Source organism: Heteronotia binoei, chromosome 4, assembly GCF_032191835.1.
Source record: "Heteronotia binoei isolate CCM8104 ecotype False Entrance Well chromosome 4, APGP_CSIRO_Hbin_v1, whole genome shotgun sequence".
Classification (NCBI taxonomy): Eukaryota; Metazoa; Chordata; class Lepidosauria; order Squamata; family Gekkonidae; genus Heteronotia; species Heteronotia binoei.
The window spans coordinates 118,731,734-118,747,759 of NC_083226.1; the positions used below are offsets into that span (position 1 = coordinate 118,731,734).

Consider the following 16,026-nt stretch of genomic DNA (forward strand, 5'->3'; position numbering starts at 1 on the left):
ATTTTATTTTTCACCTTGTTAAGGTAAAATAATAAATATTGTGCTAGAGTGAGGATGTTTTTGTTTCTTGCACTTTCCTAAGACTTTCTATAAAATCAGCTGTAAGGATAACTAGTGGAAGATATAAGAGTATCACCAATTGGTGAATAATCACTTTTTGAAGTAAAAAGAGCCTGTGCAATGTAACAGATACATATTGTTGAACCTGGAGATCCCCACTCACTCAGGAAGTAAGTTGGGTGACTTTGGGTCCATTGTGTCCCAGACTAATCTACATCTCACAAAGTTGTAGAACAAGACATACCTTCTGAAAAGTTTTCACTTCACATTAGGTGGAATCGTACTAACTATGGAGTCTTCCTGATCTCTTTGGATAGGCTATTCCATCAGGTGGGGCCCACTGCAAAGAATGTTCAGGAAAGGCAGTCACTCATTTTGTTCAGTGTCGCACCTTCAAAAGGCTTTGCTCAGATGAGTGAAGGTGTTGCAGTAGAGCATACTGGGAGAACTGGCCCTGTGGATATGTGGGTCCAGGTTATGAAGGACGTATAGGGTAGATACCTTGAATCAAATAAAAAACTAATTGCTAACCAATGCAGTGACTGCAGAATGAGTGTAATGTGCTTTCTCTGACCAGTACTGGATTGTAATTGAGCTGTGGCATTCTGTATCAGGCATGTTATTACATCTAACCTCGGTTACAATGACATGAATCTATGATTATCCATGATGTGGCCATCCAAGTCAAGGTAGGAAGTAGGGATGGGAGAATGCAGTTTGGTTCGTGGTTTTTGGACAAACATGGTTTGGAATGTGGTTCATATAGCTGAGCTGTCTTGTGTGGTTCCTTTAAACTTTCAAAGGGATGGCAGAAGACAGCCCAAAGAGCAGCTGAGCAAGCAGGGAGCAGTCTCCCCACTGGTCAGTTGTTTTGGGCTCTGTTGGACAGTCCCTTTAGATGGGTATGTTTAAAGGGGCTGCACAAAGGAGCCCAATACAGCTGAGTCTCCAACAGGCTTGGCAGGGTATTTGCTGTTGTTCTGGTACATCAGCCAGATAGCTAAACTCTGTTTTCTTCCACTCTCAGGTAGCCTGCCACCTGACCTTTGTATAAAATTGCCCACTGGGAGGGTCAGGACTCCCAGCTTCCCTTCCAAGTTCTGAGGCCTTGCCTGTGTCTCCTGTAGCCCAGCACCTGGTCATCACAGAGACAGTTAATGGCCTTGCGCTCTCCTGAAGGAACAGCCATTTGCCAACTGCCTCTCTCCCCCAGCACTTCTTTTAAAATAGTGTGTCCAAGATGGTGGAGGTCTATGTAGTACAAAGAACCCTATCAGCATCAAAAGCAATGAAGTGTTTATTAAAAAGAAAATGTTCACAAGCTTACTTTTAGCACAGCACCCAGATTGAGGAAGGGTTTTCAGAAGAAATGGGTAAATGTCCCTCTCTCTCTATATGCCCTATCAGAAAAAGAGCCCTCCTTCCTGCTGCAAGGAGTTTTTATCATATCTGTTTCTCCATCCACTGATCAGGTCACACCAGGTTAAAGAAGCTATTCCTGGAGATGATATTGATGACATTGGATTTATACCCTGCCCTCCACTCTGAATCTCAACATCTCAGAGCAGTTTACAATTTCATTTGCCTTCGTCTCCCACAACAGACACCCTGTGAGGTAGATAGGGCTGAGAGAGCTCTCCTAGAAGCTGCCTTTTCAAGGACAACTCTGTGAGAGCCATGGCTGACCCAAGGCCACTCCAGCAGCTGCAAGTGGAGGAGTGGGGAATCAAACCCCAGATAAGAGTCCATGCACCTAACCACTACACCAAAATGGCTTTATTAAAGGGGACTGTACTACCCTGTCTGGAGGATCCAGTATGTGAAATGGCCATATTTTAAAAGAGGAAGGACGGGTAGTGAACAGTGATTGCCTCTTGCATGTAATGCTGAACTTGTGTGACAGGGGTTGTGGAAGGTGGTAAGGACTCTGAGTTAGTGAAAAAGGTGATCTCATAAAGATGCCACTTAATCAAAGTAATTGCTGAACTTTCTTTTCAAAGTTTTACTTAAATATCTCTTATCTTTATCTTTGGGTTAAGTTTATGTATCAGGAAGCATCTGTATTCTTGTTTTAACCAATTTTCTAATGCAAATATAAAAGAAGCTGCTGCCAAAGCAATGCTTTTAAAAAATTTGCATAGCCAATCAAAAGTCCTGTTGGGCAAAAGCCCCACCTGACCCCACCAATCTAAAACACTTGGTGGGCATGCATTGGGGACCCCTGGTTTAAAAGTTTAAAAAATGTAAATTTAGGATCTGTTGTAAATGGTGACTTGTTAAAATTAATAATTCATTGTTTCATGGAGTAGAAAAGTGAGGCGCAAGTTGCTAAGTTCCTAAACCCGAGCTCCAGCAGGGATGTATTTGTTGAGCACTTTCACAGTACTGATGTGCTGGCAGTGGCAAATTTATTGCTGTCAGTGTCTGACTGGGAGGGTTTGATTGTCTTATTACAAGGAAATCTAATTTGATAATTTACTTTGATGATGAATAAACTGGTGATTTTAAGAGGATAACATAAAAAATTGAGAGTCATGTATGTATATTCTTTATACTTTTCAGAGAGTCAGTTCAGTTGCTAATGCAGAATTACCCTTGGCTGATCCTGGAATGTACCAGTTGGACATTACATTAAAAAGCGGTCATAATTTAGCAGCTCGTGATCGAAGAGGTAAGAGTATGCTGATAAGTATTCAAAGTCTGGGAACAACTTTCTTTTTATTTATTTATTGCTGTGCACTGAACAAGCTCTGGGCTTTTATATGATTTGGGTTTACTGCCTTTAATCATATCCTTCATTTGGCAAGAAATACAAAGTTCTAAGTAATAATGGCATGTTGGGTATTTGGCATCTTAAGTAAGTTTCTCATATACTTACTTAAAACCCATGCATACATTTGTACGTATTATATTTTGTGAACACCTAGAATTAACTGTAGAACACTTTAGAACTCATATGTACTCAAAAAAAGGATAGTTTGGCATCTTAAGTAAGTTTCTTGTATACTAACTTAAAGTCAATGTGGGTATCTATATGTGTTACCTTTTGTGAGCTCCTACACTTAACTGCAGAAAACACTCCATAATTAAGGATACATTTACACATCTATTTCCAATTCTGACATCTTTATTTGCTGTGTTGTTGGGATTAAATTTAAACAATGATGACATTATAAACTTAGTTTGTTATTCCTGTTTGCATCTGTTAAAACATTTCATTATATTGTATGCTTATCTGCTAATTTTCTGTTCAACCTCTGCATTATATGTATAGACCAGTAAGTTTCATTTCAGTTTGTCTGAGGAAATGTATGTGCACATGAAAGCTCACACCTTGAATAAAACTTTGTTGGTCTTAAAGGTGCTACTCGACTCAAACTTCGTTCTGCAGAAAACTTTGGAACTCACATGCACCCGAAAAGGATGGTTTGCCTAATAGTTAATTAGAAGTTGATTAAAACCAATTTTGTCAAGCTTTTATTGTTATGTTTAATATAATGAAATAAGCATCTCAAACACAAAGAGCAGGACTTCCTCTGCCAATACAGCTCAAAATATCCCCTGAAATGCAGGAGAAAGGTGGGATCCCCAAGAACCAAGCATCATTTTAGGCAGGAGCTCACAGGAGCAGAGTTCCGGAACCTCTAAATTGTATTGTGCTCTTTCTTTCTTAAACCCCCCTCCTCCAAAATAATTGCTTCTGGGCTCATTGTTCAAACCCCCTGTGAGAATCTTGCTGAATTCTAAGATTTGATCAACTTCCTAATATTTCCCCCTACAAAAAATGTGAAAATAATGAAAACATAAAGCAGACATATGGAAATCTTCCTCATGCCACTGTGGCCACATAGGAGAAAGTAATTTTAAAAGTTTAGTGGGAATAAGGTTTTATTATGACAATTATAATTCAAGAAGCATTTGAAGGTAGATGCTGAGTTGATATAATTTAGTACACCTTCCAGTGTACTAAATTATATCAGAACACTCATTAACACTGTATGAAACCCTGTCCCTGTATCACTTTACTCAAAATCAGGGCAACAATGAATAACATCTGGTTTAGAACAGTCATGTGTAAAGGGCCATAATATCATTAACTGATCCCCCCGCATTCCGCCTTTTATTTCGGTCTTCAGGAGAATCTCAAGTGTTTAAGTTCATATGTATAGAAACGGTCAAAATGCAGCTGAGTTCCCATTAAACATTTGGTGTGATTTAATTGGTATGCTTGGAGTATATTTCATATGGAGGGAACCCTCTGTTGCAGTGGAATGAGTTCTTAAATGACTGCAGCTAGGTTTTTACAATGTGTGATTGAGGAAATATGTCACCACTAAACATATGTTGGTGTGAATGTGACCCAGATCTGCATTAAAGTATCTTAATGTCAGCTGCCTGTAACATCTATGTTAAAACAGCTGTTAGCTTAGGTTTTGCGACCAGATTAAAGAAACTCCCCAATCTGGGCAGTGACCGACATAAATAGCTTAAAGGGGTAGGCTGATAAAATAGCAAAGCTTCTCAAGGAGCTTGGGAAAAATACTGAGAATTGCACAGAGTGAAGTCTGAAAGGTTTATTGAAGTTTATTACTTGTAATTGGCTGGGAGAACTGGCAAACTCAAGCAGTCAGAATAATACAAGAGTAGACTGGGAAGTGAAAATGGCTCTGGAGCTAGGCAAGCTTAGTAGCCTCTGGGTGCTACAGTACAAGCGCATCACTGTAGGGATAGCTCAGTGAAGAAAACAAGTGGGTATTAGCTCACCTGTTGCTTCTTCCTGAAAACTGGCAGCTCTTGTGAGAAAATACAACTGGTGAACTAACACCAGCTGCCATTGCCAATGAAGAGTCATGTGGCCCACTGAGAAATTTCCTGTCATGTGTCCCACTGGGAAATGTTCACTCTACCTTAAAATAATATCAAGAATATAGCAATAATATTCCACACTAGGGTGCCACTGTTAAGCACCAGTTGTTCTGTTCTGTATAAAAATTTGGGGAGAGGCAAGAAGGAAGAGTAGAGCAGAGGCCAGAGCTGCCTTATTTGTGTGGGCCCAACAAAGGTATGACTCTTTAGCAGGAGTCATAGTGTTTAGGCAGGGAATAATCCAAAAGGCAGATCTTGAGACAGCAACAACAGTGATATGCCTTTGAAGCTGTCTCTTGACTGTTGCAGTTTGTTGTCCCAGACAGATTACTTACTAGCAAGTAGCAAGTTGATTTCTGATAAGCTCCTCAGAAGAATCAGTCTCCAGCATCAATCCTCAAACCATCTCTGCCAGTTCGGTCAGGGTGCCCTTTGTTTTTTTGGCGGGGTGGGGTGGGGGTGGGACTATATAAATGTTGGGATTGAGTTGGGACTCTTCTGATTTTTGTTCTGCCCTATGGGGACAGAAAAGCAGTAATGCAGGCAAAGTGGGTGTGCATGCCTGGGTTTTTTGAAATGTGTATCTGTGAACCTATCAAGGGTGGGTTTTTCCCCCCCTGGAAAAAGAGGTGCCGGAACTCTCAAGAAGGGAAATGAAGGAGAAACACATGGGATTTTTTGCAACAATATTATTTTCATGTGATGCGGACTTACCTCTACTTTAAAGCAGTTTCCAAGCTTTAGACATGTTACCAACATACTCAGTTCTTTTTCTGATCTTGCTTTTGGTGCCTAATGCTGAATGATTACCTTGAAGCAATCCACAGCATTCCCTTGATTCTATGATTCTATAAGCAATCATGTTTTAACATACTTTGTTGGATCAAAGACTGTCATGCTCCCCTGGTGCTCCTGATGAACCTTTAGACTCTTTTTTTTTTTGAGAATTTTGTTTCCAATCCACAAAGAAGCTCCAGAACTTTTTCTTTGCTACCAGGAAACAAACAGCTAACTGCCTTGCTTTGCTAGAAGATAAAAACAGAAGCAGGAGGGGGGCGGAACAATGCAAAAGGCTTCTTGTCATGCTGCAAAGATAAAACCTGAAACTATCAATCTATTAATACTTGTCTCTCCCCCAAGGATTGAATTAAGCAAATAGCTAAGAAAGTAAAACTTGTACATGTTTTGCAAATTCAGAAACTAAAGCAAAGCATCAGGCCGTCTGTTTGTTTAGCCAATATCTCTAATAAACAAGGGTTTGCAACAGCAGGATTAAAAAAAATTCTTTCTGTGGAAAGAGAAAATTCAGCCTACAACACAAGTACTACAGAGACAGTATATGCATGTTGTTGCAAGCATAATTTGTGAAGTCTTGGATGAAGAATGTGGATCATTTTATTTAACCAACTTTATTATATCAGAACATCTGGAGTCCGTTGCTTTACTCACAAACTGAGATAAAAAGAGTATTACTGGGTTTTGCTAGAACTATACAATTATACTAATACTAATTCAGATTTTACTTGGGCCAGGAATATAGTGCTTACCAATGTAGATGTACCATGTAACATTTAATAAATGTATTATGTGTACACATACAGGATTAGCACATCATCTGACCTGTGTTTCTAGCAAACTTGCTGCTGGATCATTGAGCTTTGCATGTAGTGAGTGTGCTAAATAAGATGGCACCACATGAAACACTCACTTGAATACTTTATATGCATCCCATGCCATGTTTGAACTGGGCCTAAGTGTGCATGCCAGAAACTGCCTTTCTGTTTTCTTAAACTGCAAATAGTGTTGCATTGGCATGTTTGACACCTGCAACTCAAATTGGGACTGCATGGATCTTCATGCTGATTGCCATTAGTGCAAATTGATTGTCAAGATTAGTTTAGCAAAAGAACCAGATTGAATATCAGGTAAGCAAAAGAACCAGATTGAATATTAGGGGTAAACAAAAGAACCAGATTGAATATCAGGGGCAGGGAGGGACTTGCCCTAAACTGCCAATTTTTGTGGGAAAATGCTGCCACCATGTGCACAGAATAGTTATTACTGCTGGAAATGTAACATTTGTCTACTCTCTACATGAAAATCTTTGGTACTAGTTTAAGGCAATGAATAGGGTTGCCAAGTCCAATTCAAGAAATATCTGGGGACTTTGGGGGTGGAGCCAGGAGACTTTGGAGGTGGAGCCAGGAGACATTAGGGGTGGAGCCAAGATAAAGGCTGTGACAAGTATAATTGAACTCCAAAGGGAGTTCTGGCCATCACATTTAAAGGGACGGCACACCTTTTCAATTCCTTCCTTCCATAGGAAATAATGGATAGGGCACCTTCTTTTGGGGCTCGTAGAATTGGACCCCCTGGTCCAATCGTTTTGAAACTTGGGGGGGGGGATTTTGGGGAGAGGCACTAGATGCTATACTGAAAATTTGGTGCATCTACCCCAAAAAACAGCCCCCCCCCCCAGAGCCCCAGAGTCTGTGGATCAATTCTCCATGATTTTCTATGGGAGTAAATCTCCATAGGGAATAACAGAGTTCCCAGCAGACATTTCCCTCCCCTCCCCCCGCTTTCTGATGACCCTGAAGTGGGGGGAGGGCCTCCAAACCGGGGGATCCCCTGCCCCCACCTGGGGATTGGCAACCCTAGCAATGAATATGAGAATGTTAGAAAACTTCTTGCATTGCAAGATCGTTTTTTCACTGAATGAACAGAATGAGATGTATTAAGTTACTCAGTTTGTGAATCAGCTTACTTAAAAAAAACTTATAGTCTACCCTTCTCATTGAAGCTCAAGACTGAATATATAATGTAGGTCAATGAAATTAATAGGATGAGGAGGCAGCTAGTAAACAATGTAATGGGACTAAGGTTGCAGTAATCTAAAACAAGTCATGTAAATATTAAACATGATGTGCTAAACAGTGCAAGAAATGGTATTATACAAGTAGAAATATAATGTAGTGCAAGCAACATATAGTGACAGTCAGGTAATATATTTAGTATAGTCTGCAGTCCTTTTCCCTCTATTGAAATGCTTTATAGAATCATTCTGTTTCAATGTAGCCATATTTTTATATAAGGTATGTGGAATGGTATAGTACAGGTTGATCTTGAAATCTAAACAGGGTTGGTATTTTAAAGACTCTGCAGACAAAGGCAGTGGCAAACTACCTCTGCTTCTCAATTGCCTTGAAGTCCCTTGCTGGGGTCACCAAAAGTCAGCTCCGACATGACAGCACTTCACACCCACATTCCTTTATAAAAATGCCATCCTGAACAGTTCTGTTTTATAGTTTTTAGAAAGCCGTAACTATGGGAACTTTCCTGACCTCTTCATGGAGGCCATTCCATAGAGTGGGGACCACTACACAGAAAGTACATGTGTGGAGAAACACCATTTTAGGCCTGTATTTAACTGGAGGTAGGCTATGGGTCTAGTCTCTTCCTCTTCCCTCCTCCTTTCCTGTCTGGAAACAGCAGTTCTGGGGAGGCCTCCTAGAGAGACAGGAAGTCTTTCAGGCTGGTCTCCCAGAAGGCTACAGGAGGGTAAACCAGTTCCTGGGGGGAACTGGATTTTATCTAGGAGATTTTGGGCAGGAAACCCTCTGTTAAAGTCAGCAGTCAGTCAATTCAGTCTTGGAGTTCAGGCAGACTCAGGAAGGTATGGTCAGGCTTGCAACAGTCCAAGTAAGGTGCCTGTCCTGCATGGCATCCAGTTAGGGCAAGTATTAGAACAGGGAGAGAAGGAGCGTTTTTTCCCTACTTTAATTTGTTTCTTCTGTTCACTATTTTAAAATGCCTGTACATAGTTATATCCTGTACATAAATATTTTGTTTGTGTAAAGTGGAGTCCCTCTCTGCCACATAGTTTCTCCAACTGCTTGGAACGCTAGCAGTGGGTTGGGGAATCCCTAGGGTGGAGAGAAGTGGTAAAGCAGCTGGTTGCCAACTCTCCAGGGGATCCCTGGGAAGCCCTGAGGCAGATTCCTAGTGAGTTTAGAGGGCGGTTAAGAGGCTGTGTCAGTATACCAGGAAGGGCTGGGCAGGATCGGGGCCAGCTAGCAGACACAGGACTGATCTGCCACAACATACACAGCTTGGGGACCACAATACCTATTGGAGTGCCTGTCCCAACCCTAATCTACTGAGACACAATACTCAACCTCTGGGCCTGCCTTCGGGTGCCAAACCCTTGAGAAACTTTTGGAAGGTGACAACTAGGGGAAGGGTCTTTATGATGGTGACCCTCCCCCCCCATCTTTGGAATAATCTCCTTGCTGCAGCCTGCCTGGAGCCAAATTTGCCGTCATTTTGGCATCAGGTTAAGATAGTCTTTTTTGCTTAAGCCATTAAAGACCTTCCTGGTTATTCAGGGATCTGATATGATTAGTGAGGTATTTTTCTTTCACGTTGGGTCAGATCTTTTTGGGTCAAGTGACCTGACTCGGGTCTATTGTTGTTTAATGTTTTTATGTTATCTTAAATTAATTTTTAAAGTTTAATTTCTAAAGGTCATTTGTTATTTATTATTTCATATTTGTTGTTAGCTGCCCAGAGAGCTTCAGCTATGGGCAGTATAGAAATTAATTAATAGTTCCTGCTGATAACTGAGCTATGGGATTCTGCACTACAGAAAAGCCGGTATGGTGTAGTGCTTAAGGGTTCGGACTGTTATCAGAGAGAACTGGGTTTGATTCCCCACTCCTGCTGATTGAACCTTGAGTCAGTCACAAGTTCTCATAGAGCTGTTTCTCTTGAGCAGTTTCTGTTAGAGCTCTCTCTCAGCTCCACCTACCTCACAGGGTGTCCTTTGTGAGTAGGGGAAGGGAAAGGAAACTCCTTTGGGTAATGAAGGATGGGTTATAAATCCAGTCTCCTCTTCCTCCTCCTCTGGAGTTTGGGGTAGACAGGATTGTTAATGTATGCCATGTATTTGTTATATCTCAGTTATATGCAGTTATATTTTTACTTTGAGATAGTCTTCCTGAATAATTTTTGGGCATTGTGCAAAAATTGGCTAAGCAATAAAGGATTTTTTAAAAGTATGGTAAGTTGCTCATATGCATATATTACAGTGTTCAGATAACAGGTTTTTAACATGATGCTGTGAAATTAAGAGTGCCATCCTAAGCCATATTACACCCTACTAAATTTATTGAAGGAAATGGGCCTAAAAGAGTATAACTCTGCATAGGATTGCACTGTAAGGAGCTGTCTTGCAGTCCCTTCAGTGGCAGGGCATTTATTTGGTTCTGTAGTTTGACATACATCTAACATTTATCTGTTTTTTTTAAAAAAGGAATGGAATTATCTGTGTTGAATAAAAAGATTCAAAGTTAAGAACTTCTACACAGAAAATTTATAGTGATCTGAGAAACATGGTTCCAGATCTATAAATCTAATTCTCTGTGAACTGACTTGTGCAGGATACATTGCCATCGTGTGGCCTGATGCAATATTACACAATCTTAGAAATGTCTTCAGAGGGTAAACTTTATGTGAAATTGAATTTCTGCTACCCATATTAACTGTGCTATATAGCAGTGCATATATAAGCATATTATGCAATCTGGCTCACTAATCTTTGCATTTTGGTGGTTCTGTGCACTTAATTAACCTTGTTGACTTTTAAGAGAGAAACCTCACCCAAGAGTCATATTTACCATTATGGCAGATGTTTTCTTCTAGAAGCCTACTACAGTGCACTTACTGCTTAGAAGTTCTAAGAACCAAATACATGTCTCATAGTGTGATCCTATTCAGATGCCACAGTATCAATCCATTGAGATAAGTGGTCTTTGACTGGAGCAGCTCTGTATAAGACTGCAAACTCGGAACGTTAGAGATTGTTTTTCCTGCTGTTTGCAAACAGATTACTAGCTGTGTAAATTTTTAAAATGTTTGACCTTTTTGGTAAAATGGTCTTTTCCAGAGAATCTCTTGTTTTGTTAATAACTTTTATACCTTTTTAAATGTAAGCTACTTGAATGCATAATAATGATTTTTGTTTGTTTTTAAACAGGGACAAGTGATCCATATGTCAAATTTAAAATAGGTGGAAAAGAGATCTTCAGAAGCAAAACAATCCATAAGAATCTTAACCCAGTGTGGAATGAAAGAACTTCCATCTTTGTTGAGCAGTTAAGGGAACAACTGTATATAAAGGTGAGCCATGTATCTACTTCTAGTGTAAGTGGAATTGTACTGACATTATTCCACTTCTGTGCTATGTAACTTAATGTTATCTTGGAAATAGCAATTTTTAAAAGTTTAGCAGGTGCGTTTTTTGTTTTTTCACAGGAAGCTGGTAACTTTATGCCTTCCTCCTCCCCTCTTAGTTAGGAATAGTTGAACCTCCCTGCAGTTTGGCTTATATCCTGTTAATTAGTTGTGAACAGAGACCTGATTTTTCTAAACAATCAACTCAATAGTTCATTGGTCTGTTTGTGGGTGTTTGGTAGATTGTATAATTGTATTCCTTACTAACCAAGCAGTATAGCACAAGTGTCTTTTCATACATATGTATTCTTACTCAATCTGAATCAGTTCATCTACTCCCCCCCCCAGCTTGCTACATTACTACTCCATGCACCATAGAATTGTTTAAATAGATAATTAGATCACACATGTTATATACATCATTCTTTAATAAATACTTTTTCAATAAAATCCTACTTTTTAGCATTTATGTATGTCGATCCTTATTGATGTTAATGGTCACCGATCAGTTTGAATAAGCAGTATTTTTGAGCATCTCAGTCTTGGGATGACCAGTGCAAACCAGTTACAGCAGGTGTTTGTAGCTGCTTGTTATGAATCTCACATCTGATCCTGTCTTTGGACATGGTAAGTTCAGTAGTTGAATAAGCTTACATTTGCAGCATCCCTTCCCTTGACATTTCTCAAAATTGTTCAGAATGCACATGCATCTCCTCAAGTAGTCAAGTTGAGTCAGTGTAGGAAAAGACGCGCTGACCAAATATAAAAAGGAACATGAAAAAGTAAATTGTGAAATCCAGCACCCTAGTCCAGGGGTTCCCAACTTTTTTGAGCCTTTGGGTATCTCTGGATTTCTGAAACAGCATGTCACAAAATGGCTACCACAATAGGGAGAACCAGCCACACAATGGCTGTCCCAGCTTACCTTCAGTCACACAGTGAAGATCCTTGCGCTGTGGTGACAACTGCTGCCAAAGCAATGTATTTAAAAATCTGCACAGCCTAGCAACTCTCCAGTGACCAGTCAGAAGCCTTGAGGGGCAATAGACCTACCTGGCCCCATCCACTTTCTAAAAACATTTGGTGGGTGCCAGAAAGAATGGTGGCAGGCACCATGGGCATCCTGTTGATGATTCCTGCCCAAGTCAAATGATTCTCATAGAAAGTCTAAATAAAATTTGACTGCAAAAATTTTAAGACACTGTGATGACCTCGCCCTGTTTCCTCCATCAGAGGCAGAATTTTCCCTCTGTTCTCCCCTCCCTTCTCTAGCTAGATCTATCCACTTTTCTGGCTTGAATGGAAGTGTTCACTCATCTATCTCCTTCCAACCTTTCCAGTTCTCCATCTGTGTTAAGGTGCTCACAGTCAGAGCTAAACACAAACCCCATCAGCACCCAACTCTTCTCAGTCAGGGTCTTTTCAAATTACCTTTTTAAATTGGATGGCATTCATTATTGGCCCGTCATCCAGTAGACTGGTACAAGGACAGGGTTTTCACACAGCAGTCTTCTTTCCAGTAATCAGCCATATCTGAAGCACTGTGTCATTTTAAATTGCACTGCTTTCCCCCCCCCCCCCCCCGAACAATCTTCCTCAGAGGGTCTTTTTTTTTAAAAAAAAATGTTGTATTGGAAGCACTATGGCACTGATATCAAACTCCAAATTGATGCAATAGTGTCACTATTGGGATACCTGGCTTCCATGGTCCTGTTTCAGCACCATGGTGTTCCCAATAGAACATTAACAAAAGATCATGTGTGGGGCACAAAAGGGTGCAAAAAAAGCATCACTGCAGGAAGTGCGATGGGGCAGTTTACACAGTCCATCATAGAGGTTCAGAAATGGAGGAAGGGGTTGAAGAAAGGATGAAAGCAGTGTGCATCAACAATGCCACAGGCATGCTTCACCAACAGGACAGAAGTGAGATTTTATTAACAGTTAAATAATTCCATTAGCAGCTGGTTACTAATACAGATCTGTCTGAAATGACAAAAAAAAACCTTGTTAGTAGCCAGTTATCATAACAGAATATTTAGACTGTCTGAAAATGTTCCTAGAGTCAGTCAGTATGAAACTAAATTATCCTCATTGATCAGTTCACAAATCTTTTCTGCTCAAGTGACACTAACCAATCAACAACAACAACAACAACAACAACAATTTTTATTTGAATCCCGCCCTCCCCGCCGAAGCAGGCTCAGGGCGGCTAACAGCATTATTTCATACATTGGTCATACAATATCAATAAAACTACATTGACAGTTTAATTAAAATTCTAATTAAAATTCTAAAATTAATACAATTAATAAAATATACTGGTGCTATGATTACGTTTACGTTTATGATGGCGAGTTCTTTAGCAGTTTCCCTCTTAATCAGTGAAGGCCAACCAGAAGAGGGTAGTCTTGCAGGCCCTGCGAAACTGTTCAAGGTCCCGCAGGGCCCGCATTTCCTCTGGAAGTTGGTTCCATAGGCGTGGAGTCATAGTAGAGAAAGCTCGGTTGCGGGTGCTTTGCAACTTCACCTCTTTTGGCCTGGGAATGTTCAGCAGGTTTTTCTCAGCTGACCTCAGTGCTCTCTGGGGTTCATACGGGGAGAGACGGTCCCTAAGGTAGACAGGTCCTCGACCATATAGGGCTTTAAAGGTAAAAACCAGCACTTTGTAACGAATCCGGTATACAACTGGCAGCCAGTGCAGTTCGCGCAGCCCAGGCTGTATGTGACCCCACATTGGGAGCCCCAACAGCAATCTAGCCGCCGCGTTCTGCACTAGCTGCAGCTTCCGGCTTCGGTACAGAGGCAGCCCCATGTAGAGGGCATTACAGTAGTCTAGTCTCGAGGTGACCGTTGCATGAATCACCGTTGCCAGATCTTGACGCTCTAGGAAGGGGGCCAGCTGCTTTGCCCGCCTCAGATGGAAAAAGGCTGACTTGGCAGTGGCTGCAATCTGGGCCTCCATTGATAGTGAAGACTCCAGTAAAACTCCCAGGCTCCTGACCCGGCACGCCGCTTTCACTTTTAGCAGCCTGTCATTCAAAAACATCTCTGGCTTTGTGAGGCAGTAACCCTTCACAGTCCTTCACATATTTATGCAGCACTTATGAGTTATTAAAGTTGTCTGTCACAAACACATTTCCCTTTGCTAAAATCTAGCAAATATAACAAATCATATATACAAGCTTTGTAAATGCAGCTTTTTTAAAAATCTTAGGTCTTCGATTATGACTTTGGCCTCCAAGATGATTTCATGGGATCAGCATTTTTGGACCTCAATTCTCTAGAACAAAATAGGTATGTCTTTGTTCCTCCTGTATTAAGAATTAGATCCCCTTTCTTGTTGTACCCTAAAACAAAGTTTTACTTATTAGATTAATACAAGTGGGAGCCTCACAAGGATTTGGGTGGCATCTCATATCCCACTGCCTTCTCTCCTCACCCACCAGACAAACCTACCTTTATCCACCCCCGTGTCTTCAGTTTTCCCTCCTTCCCTCACCCTGGCAACCTTTAGCCAGGAAATGATGGTGCAGTAGTATGGTGAAGAACCTTCAAGGACTTGCAAGGCCCCCCTCATTTTCCCCCTGTTCCCTTTCTCCACACTATTTCTTTTCTTCATCCTGGTAACCATTGTCTCCTAACCTTTCCCAGCTTCCTTTCTGTCCTTTCTTCCACCAACCAGACTTACCTTTTAACACCTGCCCTTCTTCAGCTATATTTATTAGGGATGGGTGCAAATTGGGGAAATGGAGGTTCATCCTGTTTTGTGATTTGTGAGGTCCCATGAACCTCCCCAAACCTCCCTGTTTACCGAACTGGTGAGATTTGGACCTTCCCTCCCTCCTTTCTGCTGGCAGTGGCTTCCTGAGGCCAGCCAAATGGAGAGGCAGGGGGAAGAGATCTTGCAAAAGCCATTTAAAGGGAACATGCCCTTTAAATGACTTTTGCAAGTAGGCACCATGAATGAGTAAAGTCCAATGCCGTGCAAGAGTAAAGTCCAGCTGCTTGGACTTCCCTCATACATGGTACTAGCTTGCAAGGGCCGTTTAAAGGGAACATTCCCTTTAAATGACTTTTAAAAGTGGCCCTGTGTGTGAATGAAGTCCAAATGGTGAGTTCTCCTGCTTTATATATGAAATAATGGTTTCCTGTAAACTATCTGGTTTTACCCATGACCAAATGGCATGATCCTCCTTGTCCCACTGCCATTGCCAGCTTAAGGAAGAATATGGTTATGGCAGCCCTGTGGGGTTTTCAAGGCAAGAGGTATTCAGAGATGATTTGCCATTGCCTGTCTCCCTGACAGGTCCTGGTATTCCTTGGAGCTGGTGGTCTCCCATCCAGAAGGTCTAGTTAACTTGATTCTGCTGAACTGGCATGTGTTCCTAGCCTATTACATTATCTGAGAAGCCCTCAGGTGCCCAGGTTTCATGCGATTTTTTAAAAAATGTTTGCCAAAATTCTTGTGTGGAATTGTATCTATATAATATACTGAAACCCTAAGGTCCCCTCTTTCAAATCTCTGGATTGCAGTGGGACTATGTTATCTTTTCTTAAAAGGCTTGGTAAGAATTTTAAAATGTTGATTTTTATCTTTAAATGCAGGCCAGGTAAGTGAAGAGATGACATGTTTTCCTTTTTCTTTATAATCAAATATTATATGTGAAGGTGCTCTTAGACAATGGGCTATAGAGGCACCTGCTCTGGACCCCACTGTTGTTTGGGGAGGGGAAAAAAGAAGAAGAGCTGGCACCTGCTTCAACTTGCACCTTCCTCAGCTGAGAAACCTGGCATCTTGTGGTAATGTAGCTTCTGCCCACCTCTCATGTGGTGAGAGCCACCCTTTGCTTGCCCTTGGTGGGGGGT

General features: G+C 41.1%; 1 protein-coding gene across 4 annotated transcripts in view; it reads left to right on the forward strand.

Moving 5' to 3' along the window:
• Nucleotides 1-16,026, forward strand: part of MCTP1 (multiple C2 and transmembrane domain containing 1) — a 457,667-nt gene that overhangs the window by 142,492 nt on the left and 299,149 nt on the right. For 2 of the 4 annotated variants that reach the window (XM_060235683.1, XM_060235684.1), the window contains exons 2-4: nt 2,627-2,731; nt 10,964-11,106; nt 14,375-14,454. In XM_060235683.1, the coding sequence (XP_060091666.1) occupies nt 2,627-2,731; nt 10,964-11,106; nt 14,375-14,454 (328 nt within the window). Of the gene's footprint in view, nt 1-2,622; nt 2,732-10,963; nt 11,107-14,374; nt 14,455-16,026 lie in introns of all 4 variants that reach the window. The other 2 variants (XM_060235686.1, XM_060235685.1) reach the window with 1 other exon arrangement.